The following is a 15663-nucleotide window of genomic DNA, read 5'->3' as shown; positions in this document are numbered from 1 at the left end:
ATGACTGATCGGTGCTCTCTTGCTTCTCGCGTTCTGCCCCCAGGTTTTGATCTGGGAACTGATCTGTCGGTGACCGCTTGGTTACTGACCACCGATCACCGTTCTGGGTGATCTGTCCCCTGACTTCTCTGCCGACTGATCTATCGGTGGCCACTTGGCTACTGACCACCGATCACCTCTTTGGATGGCCGATCACCGTTCTAGGTGATCTGCTCCCTGATCTCTCTGTCACCCGGTCCACGTGTCACCCTACGAGTGGCCCACGTGATTATCTTCTGCTGACGTCATCAACTACCGATGACCGACCGGATCACATCGTAAGCTTCGACCACGCCCTGGAGGCCTGTTACTTGGACTTGAAGAGTGACTTCCCGAGTGAAGGAGTCAACCTGCAGCTCCACCGCCTCTGCCAGTTGCTTTTCAGCCTCTTCCTTGGCCTCTTGCGCCTGCTTCAGGGTGGTTTGGTAAGTTTCGTTTTGGCGTCCCAAAGTCTTCTTTTCCTCCTCCAGGGCAGCTACCCTTGTTTCCAAGGCCTGGAGGGTTTGAGTCTGCAGAACGACGTTTCTGGCTTGGGCGCGCCATTCAAGGGCCACCGCCAAGAAGGCTCCCAAGTAGAAGGGCATTCCCTCCTTCCTGTCAGAGCCTTCTGGCATTTATCCACCGCTGAAGCCCCTCATCAGATGCATAATTGGAGGAGGGATGGTAATAAGATCGGGGGCGGCGGCAACGGAGGCGGGAGAAGCAGAGACCTCTGCCGGTGGCGGGGTGGAGCAGATTCGACATCTTCGCCTGCTTCCTCTTGGACCATTGCGGGGGGAAGAGAAGTAGCACTTGGAGGGTTGTCCCTGAAGGAATCCTCTCCTTGTGATGAGAATCAAATAAAGGAGGCTTTTATTAATGGAGGAAGAGGACATCCACCCTCACATTTGAAGTTCTTCCTTCTAGTCTTCTCAAAATTAAAAGAAGAATAAAATAAAGATGAGGCCCAAGCCCAAAGCCCAAGCCCAAGCCCAAGAAGGCCAAAGCCCAAAGAGCCCAAGTCCATCCCATGAGGGGCAAGGCCAAGCTTTGAAATACTCTTGTATAGTTTTAGGAGGTTGGTTATTAAATAAAGGTGTGTGAAAATGTAAAATAAAGTCACATTGTCCATGTGACTTAGGAGAGTGGTGTAGGTGTAGTTTTTGGGAGGTGTCATAGTAGAAAAAGGTCACACCTCCCATGTGACTTGTTTTTGGTGGGAATTTCAAATGAGTTTATTTGAAATTTCCCACCTATTTTTCAGCACCTTAGGCTATAAATAGAGGTGCTTCCTTTGTAAAATTCAGATTTGAATTATCTAAAAAAACTATACTCAAAATTGGAGTGAGCATTTGGAGAGCTTTTGAGCTTCTTCTCTAGTCTTATCTTGAAGGACCATGGTTTCCTCAAGTGGCGGCTTCCACACTCATCTAGGAGCATCCACACTTCTAGTGGCGTGATCATCCACCTCCTTCCATCTTCATGAGCATTCTCTTCTCCTTCCTTTCTTCTTCTTCAATTGTTCATGTTGCTTTGTGTTTTGATTTTTCAGTTTCGGTTTTTCTATTTTTTTTCCAGCACCTATTTCTTTTTGTTTTTAATTCTGTTCGGTTCTTTTGTTTTGTTCAATTCTGTTGGTTTCTTTTTAATCTCTTTGTTGATTCAATTTGACAATATTTGGTTCATCCAAATGAGTTTGGGATTTGGTACTTGTTATTGGTGAGTTCTTGTCTTAGAACATGATCCAACTTCTAAGAAAGTGCCTCTATTTTCCAGCTCAAGGTGATTCCTCAAAGTGTCAAGAATCTTGTTCTATGTGGCTATTGGAATCACATCATGTGGTATCATGAGTCTTAGGTTCATTCTTGTTTAATTGTTGAGTTGTGTGCACTTTATTTCAAGAGCTCTTTAATTTCTTGCAATTTAAGTTTCTGTTTTAGAATTTTAATTGAGTTTTCTTGCTGTTTTTCTTTTGCTCCAAGTGTTTGTGAAAGGTTTATGGCACTCATAATTCTTATGAGTATGGTTGCTCTTTTGGAATGGCATTATCCTTCCTAGAGTTTACCTTAAGCTTCCTTTCACTTGTTACAATTTGTGTTGTGTCTTTTAATTTTTGAATCATGTCAAGTTTTGTCTTAGTCATGTTATTCCATATATGTCATTACTTCTAGTAGTACTTTTATTGTTTTGATTGTTTCTTGCTTTGGTGTCATATAATTTTCTGAATTGATGTTGATCCTTTGTGCATTTTCTTTTTAGAATTGAGTTCATACTTGTATTCTAGACCTATACAAGTTCCAATACATCATTTTCTATTATGTCTTTGCTAGTTCATCATCTGTTTTTTTATTCCTATTAGGATTCCTCTGTTTCTGAAAAGTGCTTACTGTTTTTCCTTATTGCAACTGATTTACGTACTGTAAAATTCTGAAATTCTGGATTTGAGATATTCAAAGTGTTAGAAAAGAATAGAAAAAAGAATCATTCAAAAATATGAAGTACACAAAAAATGATAAATAAAATAAAAAAAGTGTACATTCCTGCCGAAAAAAATACGGTAATCTGGCAGTGATTTTGAAAAATTTATTTCTCTCAATTGGCTTACTGTTTTTAATTGATTCCAGTGCCATTTTTGAGTTAACATCTTGAAGTTTCTGTGGTATAAATTTCATAATCCAGTTCGCTCTACAACGTTCCAGTTAAATCAGTGAATATCAAACACAGTTTGCTTAAAAAAAAAATTCCAGTAGCTAAATTTTTTTGTTTTCTTCATCTACTCTAGTGCTTTTCCTTAGGTATTCTTTTGTGTGCCTACTTTTCTCATTGAGTTCTTTATTTTCTTGATTGTCTTTCATTCTTACTCTTTGAGTTTGTCTTACATATAGTTTCCTTTTGCAATTACCTTTCCTTGCTTATACCTTTTCTTGTTTGTCTTTATTGTTTCTTTGGTTTTGTGGTGGTTTGCTTTAAGATTGGTGTGCTTGCTTTGATATTTCATTTGAGGATTCCAAGGCCTCAAGATCAGATTGGTGCAAGAACATTATTTCTTTGAGAGTGATCTCTTTTTTCAGCCTCATTTCACTTCGGCAGTTTCATTGCCAAGCTCACTGTTTTTGCTAATTTTGTTTCTTAACTTGTTTGCTGTTTTTGTGTGTTTGCTGTTTTTTATTTGCAAAATGGCTGGCTATTCAAGTGGTGCATCTTACAACAGCATTCTCCTTCCAAAGCTTCAGTCCTTGGTGAAGAAGAACATAGAAGAAGGAGGCATCACCATCATTCTCATGAAGAGAGCTATAACCGTGACCAAAGATATCACCAAGTGTTCAACATTGCTTGTAAAAAAGTCCCTAGTTTTAATGGTGATAGTGATCCTAATGTGTATTTAGAATGGGAGACTAAGGTTGACCATTATTTTCATGTGTATAAGGTCCAAGATGACCAAAAACTTAGATTAGTTTCTTTATCCTTTTTGGGCTATGCCAAAGAATGGTGGCATAAAATTGTAATGGACATTATATATCGCAAGAAACCTCCCGTGGTTTCTTGGAATGCTTTGAAAGAGTGTATGCGCGCGAGGTTTGTTCCTCCTTCTAGGAAGGAACACTTGTTGAAGTTCCAAAGGCTTCCTCAAGGACATAGGATGGTAGAAGAATACTTTAAAGATTTTGAAACAACTTTGACTAAAATGAATATGCATGCTAATGAAGAGTCAAAGATTAAATGGTTTGTACGTGGTTTGAAAAGAGATATTAGAGATTTTGTAGAATTAAAAGAATATTCTTCTTTAAAGAGCGTGTTTCGCAAAGCCATCAAGGTAGAATCATATCTTTTGAACAAAACTTTCAAAAATACTCATGATGATGATTTCTACAACTCTTCTAGGAAGGATGCAAACAAAATTTCTCCTTCCAATTTTTCCAAACAAACCATGTTTCCAAACAAAGTTTCTACTACAAATCTTTCTACTCCTAAGTCACCTACCAAAACTTCAAATATCAAATGTTTTAAATGTTTAGGTTTTGGGCACATAGCTCTTCATTGTCCACAAAAGCAAATCTTAAAGATCAACAAGGTAAAACAAGACCTAACTCACCCACCTACCACAAGTAAACAAGAAAAAGACAAAGAAGGCCAAGTTGACATGGGTCTTATCCTTTCACCTCCAAGGTGTTTTCCTTCCTTATCTTTTTCATTACCCAAGGTTCCTATTTCACCACCATCTTGGTTAAAAAATGTTAGGGATGATTTGTTCATACCTCCTAATGGTTGTCACCATTTAAGAGGTCTTTTTCCAAAACATCACATCATTCCCAAACAAATTTTTCCAACTTGGTCGATTTATAGAACCTCCTTTTCTGAAATCCCATTATTTACAAATGCTAAGTCATGTTTACATTTTTCTTCCACTTTTAATTGTAAAACTAAACTGACTTTGTTATATGCAGGGATTCAGAATTCGTGGACGAATTCTCTCCAACTCGAGGAGTATGATGAGAATCAAATAAAGGAGGCTTTTATTAATGGAGGAAGAGGACATCCACCCTCACATTTGAAGTTCTTCCTTCTAGTCTTCTCAAAATTAAAAGAAGAAATAAAATAAAGATGAGGCCCAAGCCCAAAGCCCAAGCCCAAGCCCAAGAAGGCCAAAGCCCAAAGAGCCCAAGTCCATCCCATGAGGGGCAAGGCCAAGCTTTGAAATACTCTTGTATAGTTTTAGGAGGTTGGTTATTAAATAAAGGTGTGTGAAAATGTAAAATAAAGTCACATTGTCCATGTGACTTAGGAGAGTGGTGTAGGTGTAGTTTTTGGGAGGTGTCATAGTAGAAAAAGGTCACACCTCCCATGTGACTTGTTTTTGGTGGGAATTTCAAATGAGTTTATTTGAAATTTCCCACCTATTTTTCAGCACCTTAGGCTATAAATAGAGGTGCTTCCTTTGTAAAATTCAGATTTGAATTATCTAAAGAAAACTATACTCAAAATTGGAGTGAGCATTTGGAGAGCTTTTGAGCTTCTTCTCTAGTCTTATCTTGAAGGACCATGGTTTCCTCAAGTGGCGGCTTCACACTCATCTAGGAGCATCCACACTTCTAGTGGCGTGATCATCCAACCTCCTTCCATCTTCATGAGCATTCTCTTCTCCTTCCTTTCTTCTTCTTCAATTGTTCATGTTGCTTGTGTTTGATTTTTTTTCGGTTTTCTATTTTTTTTCCAGCACTATTTCTGTTTTGTTTTTAATTCTGTTTTGTTCGGTTCATTTGTTTTGTTCAATTCTGTTTGCCTTCAGTTTTAATCTCTTTGTTGATTCAATTTGACAATATTTGGTTCATCCAAATGAGTTTGGGATTTGGTACTAGTTATTGGTGAGTTCTTGTCTTAGAACAATGATCCAACTCTAAGAAAGTGCCTCTATATTTTCCAGCTCAAGGTGATTCCTAAAAATGTCAAGAATCTTGTTCTATGTGGCTATTGGAATCACATCACCTTGGGGCGATGCCGCTGATAGGAGGGGAACCCTCGCAGCTTTCCTATTTTTGAAGGGTGCCACGCCATCGGAGTCCTCATCATCGGATATAATCTCCAAGACCCGTTTTCCTTTGTCAAGGGGGGTTGGAGCCGGTGATGAAGCCACGGCCAGAGGGACGGCGGCGATGGGCGGAGGAGAGTCGGGAGTCTGAAGCGCCCCGGGGCTACGTGGAGATGGTGAAGATGAGCCTAGTGGGGCTTCGGTAGTGGTCGGTGGTGGTGGAGGCAGGGTCGATGGGGGGTTCGGGTCAGCAGCAGGGGCGGAGGAGGCGCCAGCCTTGGCAGCACGAGCGGCCTTCATCGCTTTCGCCAGCATCATCCTTTTGGAGGCATCCATCACCGATCCTACATTCAGATAAACCAAACAGCAGAAGTCAAAGCCAAAACAGTTATACAAAACCACAAAACGCGTAGATGAATGAGACATAAGTCACATGGCACAATGGAAAACAGGTGGAAGAGGCCAGAGGAACAAACATTAAGTAGTAAAGTACAGATAACAAAAGATAGTAAGAGAGGAGTCTCCCTACCAAAGTAGGTGGTCAGGGAGTGGGCGTTGTATTCGCTCGCGATAAGCTTCAACGTATCGAAGACAATCCCCAGGCCAGCCAAGGCCTTGCATACCTCCCTATCAGTAGGGGATAGCTCATCCAGGGCTTTGGCCCTGAGCAGCTAGGGGTGCTCCGTCCAGTACAGGGGGAAGCCGTCTAAGGCTGTGGGGTCGTGCTTGGCGCAGCACACCCTAAAGAATTTTCCTTTCCAGTTTTTGTAGGAGTTCTGGAAGAGGGAGAGGAGGATCCTACCCGCAATCCCGGAGAAGCTTACCCAAAAGCTTTTCCCTTGTTTCTTCACCTTGAAGAAATGCAAGAAGACATCCCCAGAGGGAAGGATGCCCAGGTACCCGCAGAGAATTTGAAAACCCCTTACAAATGCCCAGCTGTTGGGGTGGAGCTGGGCGGGGGCTGTGTTAATCTCGGTGAGAAGTTCCCTCTCGAATGGCGTGAATGGGAGGCGCACCCCGACGCGTTTAAATACCGTCTGGTACATGAAAAAGAAAGGGTCCCCCTTTTTGGGTTTGTCATCCACGTAGACAGGTTCCCCAGGTCTGCCGGGACGAACAGAGATGTGCGCGTCATGGGTGCGGCAGAAAGCATTAAAGTTGTACAAGTGAGGATCCCCACGATGATTCTCCAGGTCCTGGATAGTTGTCAGGCTGGTACATTCGTTCTAGAGCTCGTCGGGGGCCCATGAATAGAAGGCTTTATAGTTGGACTTGGGGGTCTTGGGGGTCTTGGGGGGAGAACCTGACTTTGAGTTCGGGCACGTCATGGTGTGAATAAATAGTTGGAGAAAGAAGAAAGGAAAAAGGTTTTTAACAAGTGATGCCAAGACAGAAAAGGGGGTAAAACCCCAGGAAATGCCACCCACGCGAGAAAACCCAGAGAGAAGGAGAAGGGAACGGAGAAGAAAGGAGAAGCGGAAGAACACAGTAATGCATAAACGTAAACAGTCCCAGGCAGTTTAATACACAGTGATGCAATGCGACAAAGAAGAAGAGTCGTGGAGATGCAAAAATCATACCTTTGATGGCAAAGTGAAGGAGGAAGGAGAGCACGAAGGAAAGAGCAGAAGTTGCAGAGAAAAGGCTTGAAGGCGATGAACAGTGCGGAGATGCAGAGAGAATGGATGTAACAGTGGTGTGAGCGCGGGGTTTAGGGTAACTGAACGTTACATTTGCAACCCAAGAGGCGCTAATCAGGAGCCCTGAGATCGTGCGCGTGTCAAAGGATTAAGTGCCCAAGGGAGCGCAAGGGACTCTCGAGGCTGGCCGTGTGATGAGCCACGTGGCGCACGATAAAGCGTAGCCCCAAAAGGTGTTACTTTCCCCGCCTCAGAGGAGTCCAATCAACCATAAGAGTGCCCCTGTGGTTCAGAGAGTGTCACGTCAATAATTCGAGAATTGTTGAGTCAGCAGGGAATGACACGTCATCAGCGTGACACCGTGGACGGCGTGGGCGAGGCCTTAGTCTTGGCGCTGAAGACAAGTCTTCGGCTTAAGACTGGGGGGCTTGTGTACCGTCCCGTATCCGGGCGTTGACAAAGTCAAGGTCAAAGTCAACATCTGGACTCAAAGTCAACATAAGGCGTCACCTAGGTGAAGAAACGCCAAGTGCCAGTGTCGCCACGAGGAAGCGTCGGCCAAGGCAGGGCGTCGCCTAGGTGAAGGCGTCGCCCAACTAGGGCGTCGCCAAGATTAAATATCACTAAGGCAAGGCAATCACAGTGTGGTTCCCCGATACCCATGGGTAGGAAAGACCATGGAGGGAGCGATGCCGTGGGAAGGCTTCAGGTCCCGATAAATCCGGGGTAGTGATAAAGAGAAGAGAAAGGTGGCTTCAAGGTCATAGTGGTAGCACCAGTGTACGGCAGCCTGACTCGTGAAGTACCCCTGTCGCCCCAGAGACGCCTTTGGGACAGATACGACTCAAGAGGAGGGTCACGCCCAGGGTAGCCAGGCGCAGGGTACGAGAGGAAGGCAGATACGCTCTCAAAGTGAGTGACTAGATAATTGGGGGCATGAGTTGGCACCCAAAAAGTCACCCTTGCGCAGTAGCACTCCCAAGCAGGAGGACTCACACGAAGAAACGTCCCCCAGATGGGGTCATGGCGCTGTGAGGCCCTCCACGTGTACAGCAGCCAGGTCAGAAGAGAAACACCATTTAGCCAGCTACCAGGTAATTAAAGTCATTTAATACAGGTTTTCGTTTCGAGCGTTTAAGGTACTATAAAGGCTCCCAAGCGTTTCAACGTCTTAAATGCGCTACGTTTTATAATTAAATGCGCCAATTAAATGCGCTACGTTTTATAATTAAATGCGCTTTAAGGCGCTTTGAATACGGGAGTAGCTTAAATAGCGCCTTGAATGTTGGAAACGAGGTTCGAAACTTTTGGCAAATTTTCCAGAAACTCTCTAGTTGCTTGTTCGAGCCTTGAGGTTACGTACAAGGGACTAGGGAAAGATCTTTGCCAGGAGGAGAAAATATACACTAGACACAGTTTCCTTTTTACCACCTTCAGAGTGCTATACGCGGTGCTCCGATATGGAGGTGCATAGTTTTTGGTGTTTCTTGCTGGCTGACTTGAGCGTCGGAGTGCAAACGGCCGCTAGGGCGCCCTTTTTCCCTTCTTTGCAGAAATCCACAGTTAACCAGTGGGGAAGGAGTCCCTAGCTGACGGTTGAGGTCGCGCACGAAGACGTCCCAGGTCAACCGGACGGAACAGCAGAAGTCAGGCATCAGGCGAAAGTAAAACACAAAGAAGCAGGAAAATCGCGCATTAAGCAAAGATCCAGCAAGAGCAAAGCCCAGAAAGTCGTAGGAAAAGACGTTCATACTTATGTATTTTTTCTAAAGCATCGACGTTGAACTCCAGGCTTATCAGGGTGGCTGTACCGACCAGGTCATCGGGTGTGATGACGTGGACAAGAGAAAGGTAGGTGGTCAAAAAGTCAACATAGTCGCCGTATGTAGAAGCGGCGTTCTCATATGCATAATCGGTTATCGCCGAGACGTGTCACTATCCGAGAGAAAGACATCGCCTAAGCAGATATCGCCTAAGTAAGACATCGCCTGAAGAGTCAACCCGCATGACGTAAGCATTTCACGGAAAGGGGAGCCCACACGATGGGATAACCCTAAGTTGGGTGGCGGCACTGTGGGTCCCTCCGCACAGAATAAACGCTCAAGTCAAAAGGGCACGTGACAATGCCCACGTGCTCATTAAAGATCTTCAAGGAAGGTTGCATGCATGACACGTGATTAATTAGGTCACCTAAATAGTACGATGGCACGAGAGATACGGCGCCCAAGTTAGAACCCAAGCGGCCACAAGGTTATTCATTGCACTCTAGATAAGGGAAGTCCATGTGCCAGATACGCTCAGATCCGAGGAGTAGCGGCGCAAGGACCTTCTCCAAGGAAACCCTAGATAATAGCATCAGTACAAAGGTAAACCCTAGTTTCCACCTATATAAAAGGGCACGAAGAAGCCCTAGTACGGGACGTTTTTCACAGTGACATAAGTTTTAACCTAGTTCTCATAAAGTTACTCAGAATAGTAGTCCCTAGTTGCTCTTGACGGCACACCTAGCTGTGAGCACAAGGCAATTAGGGCCACACAGTTTAGCCACCACAGTTCCAGTTATTGAGATTATTATACAGTTTCTAGTCACTTTGGTGTTTCTCGCTAGCTGACTTGATCGTCGGAGTGCAAACGGCCGCGAGGGCGCCCCTTTGTTCTTCTTTTTCAGGTACTCACAAACAAAGCAGAACGAAGGTGCCCTAGCTCGTTAGAACAAGCCACGCATAAAGACGACCCAGGTCAACCGGCCGGAACATCTGGCGCCCACCATGGGGCCGATATAAACATCGGTTCCACCACACAAGCTTTCAGTTCCAGATTCCAACACTCAGATAAGTCGAGAGAATCCCCAGAGAGCCATGACCACCCGACCAGCACGCGCTAGGAGTTAAGAGATGACCCTACAGCAACTCATGGGCATGGTGCACGGGCTACAAGACGCAGTGGCAGCCTCGAAAGTAGAACAGGAGCGCATGCAGGCGGACCTGACAACCTCTCAAGCAAGAAGCGAGGAACTCCACCGCACCAACGAGGAGTTACGCCATAGATGGCGTGGCAGAGACGAACCGGAGGCTACATCCCCACCCAGGGAATTCACAACACCGTTTTCACAGGCAATCTTGGAGACGGCAATTCCCAATACGTTCACGGGACCCAAAGCGACCTTCACGGGAATGGAGGATCCTGAAGCACACCTCACGGCGTTCCACACACAGATGTTGCTGGTAGGTGGTTCAGACGTCGTTAGGTGCAAGCTTTTTATGAGCACCTTAACAGGGATGGCCATGGATTGGTTCATCAGCCTCCCAGAGGGCCACAACTATTTAGAGAACAGTACCTGGCTAACAGAACTCCCGCCCCAGTCTCTTACGATCTTTTCGATGTCAAGCAGTTCCAAGGCGAAACCCTAAAGGAATACATAAGCCGCTTTGGGGCACAGGTAGTGAAAGTAGGCACCAAGGAGGAACCCATGATTGTGTACGCGTTCAAGAAGGGTGATGGAGATCAAGCTCAAGAGGACATGGAGGCCAATCATCAAGCTCAAGAAGAGGTGGAGGCACAAATGGAGGACGCCCATGGAGGTCAAAGTCCACCTCAAAGGATTACAAGAAGCATGTTCAAAGCTTTGGGAGCTAGAGGACATTTATTTTCTCTTTTTGTAGTTTCTTTAGTTAAAGGTGCTTAGAGGGAAACATTAGAAAACCTCTTTTTTTTAGCATCTTGTAGGTTTTAATTAGGAGCTTTAGGGGGTGTATTAGTAGAGAGGTGTAGGAGTAGAATAGGAGGTGCCATAGGAGGTTTGTTTTAGGCGCCGGTTTCTAGAATAGTTTAGGAGGAATTTTAAAATGTTTTAGCTTAGTTTTTCAGCACCTTAGGCTATATATAGAGGTGCTCTCTTTGTAAAATTCAGATTGGAATTAATCTAAGAAAACTCTACTCAAATTTTGAGTGACCTTTGGAGAGCTTTTGGAGCCTTCTTCTCTAGTCTTATCTTGATGGATCAATGGAGTCCTCAAGTGGCGCATCACTCTCATCTAGGAGCATTCCACACTTCTAGTGGCGAGATCATCCATCCTCCTTCCATCTTCATGAGCATTCTCTTCTCCTTCCTTTCTTCTTCTTCAATTGTTCATGTTGCTTTGTGTTCTTGAGTTTTCAGTTTCGGTTTTTCTATTCTCCAGCACTAAGTTATGTTTCTGTTTTTAATTTCTGTTTTGGTTCATCCAAATGAGTTTGGGATTTGGTACTAGTTATTGGTGAGTTCTTGTCTTAGAACAATGATCCAACTCTAAGAAAAGTGCCTCTAAATTTCCAGCTCAAGGTGATTCATAAAAATGTCAAGAATCTTGTTCTATGTGGCTATTGGAATCACATCAAAGGGGGTGCGTCCCGGATCTTTCAGTAAAACGCTTAACCGCAGTCGCCCCAAAACCTTCGCCGAGATAAGGCGACAGGTAGTAGAGCATATTGCCTCGGAAGGTGAAACGTACGAGAAATGCACAACCACTGCGCCAGCGCGTCCCAGGGCACAGATACGCACGCAACCCGTTCGGGTTCACCAAGCCGTCACAGAAAGAAAACACTTTGACAGGAAACGCGCTTACGAGCCACGGAGGACCCAACCTAAGGGTCGAGTAGAAGAAGGGAGAGAAGCAAGCAAGCCACCGAGGCACAACTTTGTGATGGAACTCAAAGATCTGATCGCGGTGCCCAGCATAGCCGACAGGTTGAGGCCACCGATTAAAGCTGACAAGGTGCTGGGACCTCGCAAGGAGTCATGGTGCGAATTCCACGAAGCATTCGGGCACCATATTAACAACTGTCTGGCACTTGGCTATCAGTTGGATGAGCTCGTGAAGAATGGTTTCCTGAAGGATTACTTGATGGAGAAGCAGGCGGGACGACCGTCAGGCTCGCAACCGGGGGGCAGTGAGGGGCAGCAGCACGAGGCGCCCGTTCTCGGTGAAATCCACACCATAGCTGGTGGATTCTCGGGGTGGCGGGTGTACTGCGTCACAACGTAAGAAGTATGCGAGGTCCGTGATGTCAGTGGAAGTTTTTAGGACCATTCGCCCGATGTGGACATCACGTTCACTAAAGAAGACCTCAGGGATGTTGTGCCGCATGACAACGATCCCATTGTGATCTCGCTCGTCACGGCAGGGAGGACGGTTCATCGGGTCTTGGTCGATCAAGGAAGCTCGGCTGACGTGATGTTCTGGCCGACCTTCGAAAGGCTACAATTATCTACAGACCAGCTGAGGCCATATGGGGGCTACTTATACGGTTTTGCAGGTGATCAAGTCGAAGTCAGGGGGTACATTGAGTTAAGAACAACGTTCACAGATGGGGCTGCTTCGCGAACGGAGAAAATCAAATACCTTGTCGTGAACGCCCCCTCAGCATATAATATCCTATTGGGAAGGCCAACAGTCAATAGGATAGGACCTGTACCCTCCACGAGGCACATGAAGGTCAAATTACCTTCAATGGAAGGGGTGATCGTCACCATCCGATCTGACCAAGAGGAGGCGAAGAGATGCTACGAAAACAGCCTCAAGAACAGGCGATCAGTGTGCCATGTGACCACAACACCACCTCTTGGTGCGGGGAATGAGCATAAAAACCGACGACTATGGATGCAGCGTCAGAGGGGTCCGCCGAAGGCGACGTGGTTATGGATGTGGCATTAGAAGCAGCCACCAAGGGCGACGTGACCATGGAAGATGTCGAGGCGAGGTCTGAGAGCAACACTGGAGTAGAGGAGGAGGAAAACTGCCCGGAAGCCGCCAGGGAGTCAAACATTGTGAGAGCATTGCTCGCTAGTGAGAAGAGGCCCCGACCAGTTGGAGATTGGCTCGAAAGGGAGATCGGCGGCAAAACTTTTAAGTTGGGAAAGACGTTAGATGGCGAGACGCAGAAACAGATCACCAAGGTGATAGGCAGGCATTTGGACGCATTCGCATGGTCTGCCTCGGATATGCCGGGAATCGACCCCGATTTTTTATGTCATCGTCTAGCAATGGACCCTCAAGTCAGACCAGTCCGACAAAGAAGAAGGAAATTCAATGAATAAAGGAGTCTGGCGATCAGAGATGAAACACAGAAACTTCTCGAGGCAGGCCACATCAAGGAGATACAGTATCCGAAATGGCTCGCCAATGTTGTACTGGTAAAGAAGAGCAATGGGAAATGGCGAATGTGTGTCGACTTCACAGATCTGAACAAAGCCTGTCCGAAGGATTCCTATCCTTTGCCAAGTATAGACCCCCTGGTGGACAGTGCATCAGGGTGTAAGTTGTTAAGTTTCTTAGACGCGTTCTCGGGGTACAACCAAATTAAGATGCACCCCATGGATGAGGAAAAAACTGCCTTCATGACGGAGAAGTCGTGCTATTGCTACAAGGTGATGCCTTTTGGGCTGAAGAATGCGGGGGCCACGTACCAGAGGCTAATGGATAAAGTGCTTGCACCTATGCTTGGGAGGAACGTGCAAGCTTACGTTGATGATATGGTCGTAACATCTCTGGAAAAAAAAACCAGCATATTGCTGATTTGGAGGAGCTGTTCGTTACGATAGCCAAATATAAACTGAAGCTGAACCCTGAGAAGTGCATTTTCGACGTGGAAGCAGGAAAATTCTTAGGTTTTCTCTTGACCGAAAGAGGGATCGAAGCAAACCCTGACAAATGTGCGGCCATCTTGGCGATGAGGAGCCCTGCTACGGTTAAGGAGGTGCAGCAGCTTACAGGTCGGATGGCCGCCCTGTCGCGATTTGTGTCTGCTAGTGGAGAGAGGGGCCATCCGTATTTCCAGTGCTTGAAAAGGAATAATAGGTTTGTCTGGACGAAGGAGTGTGAAGAGGCTTTCGTGAAGCTCAAGGAGTACTTGGCGAGCCCGCCGATTCTGTGCAAACCTAAAATGGGAGCGCCCCTCAGGTTATACTTCGCCGTAACCGAGAAGGCGCTGAGTGTGGTGCTCGTCCAGGACCAAGATCAAGTTCAGAAACCCGTTTATTTTGTCAGCAAGGTGTTGCAGGGCCCAGAAGTGAGATATCAGGCTTTGGAGAAAGCAGCACTGGCAGTAGTGTTTTCGGCAAGGAGGTTGCGCCATTACTTCCAGAGTTTTACAGTGTTGGTGATGACCGACTTACCTATCCAGAATGTTCTGAAGAAACCAGATGTGGCTGGAAGAATGGTAAAATGGACGGTAGAGTTGTCAGAGTTCGACATCAAGTATGAGCCCCGGGGACCGATCAAGGGGCAATTCTTCGCTGACTTCGTGGTCGAGCTATCTTCTGAAACAATGCAGAACGCCGGAGATGGTTTTCGTTGGGTGCTCTCAGTGGATGGGTCCTCTAACCAGTTGGGTAGTGGGGCCGGGATTATTCTGGAAGGACCCAACGGCGTGTTGATAGAGCAGTCCCTAAGGTTTGCCTTTAAAGCCAGCAATAATCAAGCGGAATATGAGGCTTTGATCGTTGGTATCTTGTTGGCAAAGGAGATGGGAGCAAGGGTGCTGATGGCCAAGAACGATTCATTGTTGATCACGAGGCAAGTAACTGGCGAGTTCCAGGCTAAGGATCTGCAGATGGCAGCTTATCTGGAGTATGTGCAGGAGTTAAGGAGGTCTTTTGTTTTGTTCGAAGTAGTGCAAGTGCCAAGAGAGCAGAACGCCCGAGCTGACTTGCTAGCCAAGCTCGCCAGTTCGGGCAAGGGGGGCAGGCAGAGGACTGTCATACAACAAACTCTGAAGACACCTCGAGCGTTCGTGACGGACCACCAAGTTCTCCAAGTTTGCAAGTCAAGGGAAAGGATGGCGAGGGGTCATAAATCTCTATCTCAGGAGACCTTGAGGACGCCTCGGGTTAGAGCACATCCAGTGGGAGAGACAAAGATGACGCAAGTTTGCGCCGTCCACGAGCCAGACACATGGATAACGCCATACCAGCGCTACATGGCAGATGGCGTACTCCCAATGGACCCGACGGAAGCTAGGAAGGTAAAAAAGAACTCCAGCAAGTTCACCCTCATCGATGGCGAGTTGTACAGGTTTGGGTTCACACACCCCTTTTAGTATGTGTGCATGGAGAGAAGTGCACGAGAATTATGGCCGACCTCCATGAAGGGACAATGAGGGAAGACTGCAAGAGATATGCCCAGCGTTGCAAGCAGTGCCAGGAGCACGCCGATTGGCACAAGGCGTCTCCGGAAGAGTTAAAGTCAATCTACAGTCCCTGGCCTTTCCAAACATGGGGAATTGATATTCTGGGACCCTTCCCATTGGCGATTAGGCAGATGAGGTATTTGGTTGTGGCAGTCGAATACTTCACGAAGTGGATTGAAGCAGAACCAGTAGCCCAGATCACCGCGCACAAGATTCAGAATTTCGTATGGAAGAATATTGTGTGTCGTTTCGGCGTGCCCAAGCGTTTGGTATCAGATAACGGGACTCAGTTCGCAAGTCACCTGTTGAAGA

General features: G+C 46.2%; 1 protein-coding gene across 1 annotated transcript; it reads left to right on the top strand.

Moving 5' to 3' along the window:
- The first annotated feature begins 12820 nt into the window (after positions 1-12820).
- Positions 12821-15261, top strand: LOC137825148 (uncharacterized). The gene is made up of 2 exons (XM_068630822.1): positions 12821-13120; positions 13729-15261. The coding sequence occupies exons 1-2, from the start codon at positions 12821-12823 to the stop codon at positions 15259-15261; spliced, it is 1833 nt and encodes a 610-aa protein (XP_068486923.1).
- Positions 15262-15663: the final 402 nt, after the last annotated feature.

The sequence above is a fragment of the Phaseolus vulgaris genome, chromosome 8, assembly GCF_000499845.2.
Source record: "Phaseolus vulgaris cultivar G19833 chromosome 8, P. vulgaris v2.0, whole genome shotgun sequence".
Lineage (NCBI taxonomy): Eukaryota > Viridiplantae > Streptophyta > Magnoliopsida > Fabales > Fabaceae > Phaseolus > Phaseolus vulgaris.
Note: the sequence above shows the minus strand (reverse complement) of the source record. Positions and strands in the feature narration are given on the sequence as shown.

Coding starts and splice junctions, on each gene's coding strand:
- LOC137825148 (XM_068630822.1), top strand. CDS start 12,821: ATGGATGCAGCGTCAGAGGGGTCCGCCGAAGGCGACGTGGTTATGGAT. Junction 13,121..13,728: donor CGCAGAAACAGATCACCAAG/GTGATAGGCAGG, acceptor AAAAAAAACCAG/CATATTGCTGATTTGGAGGA.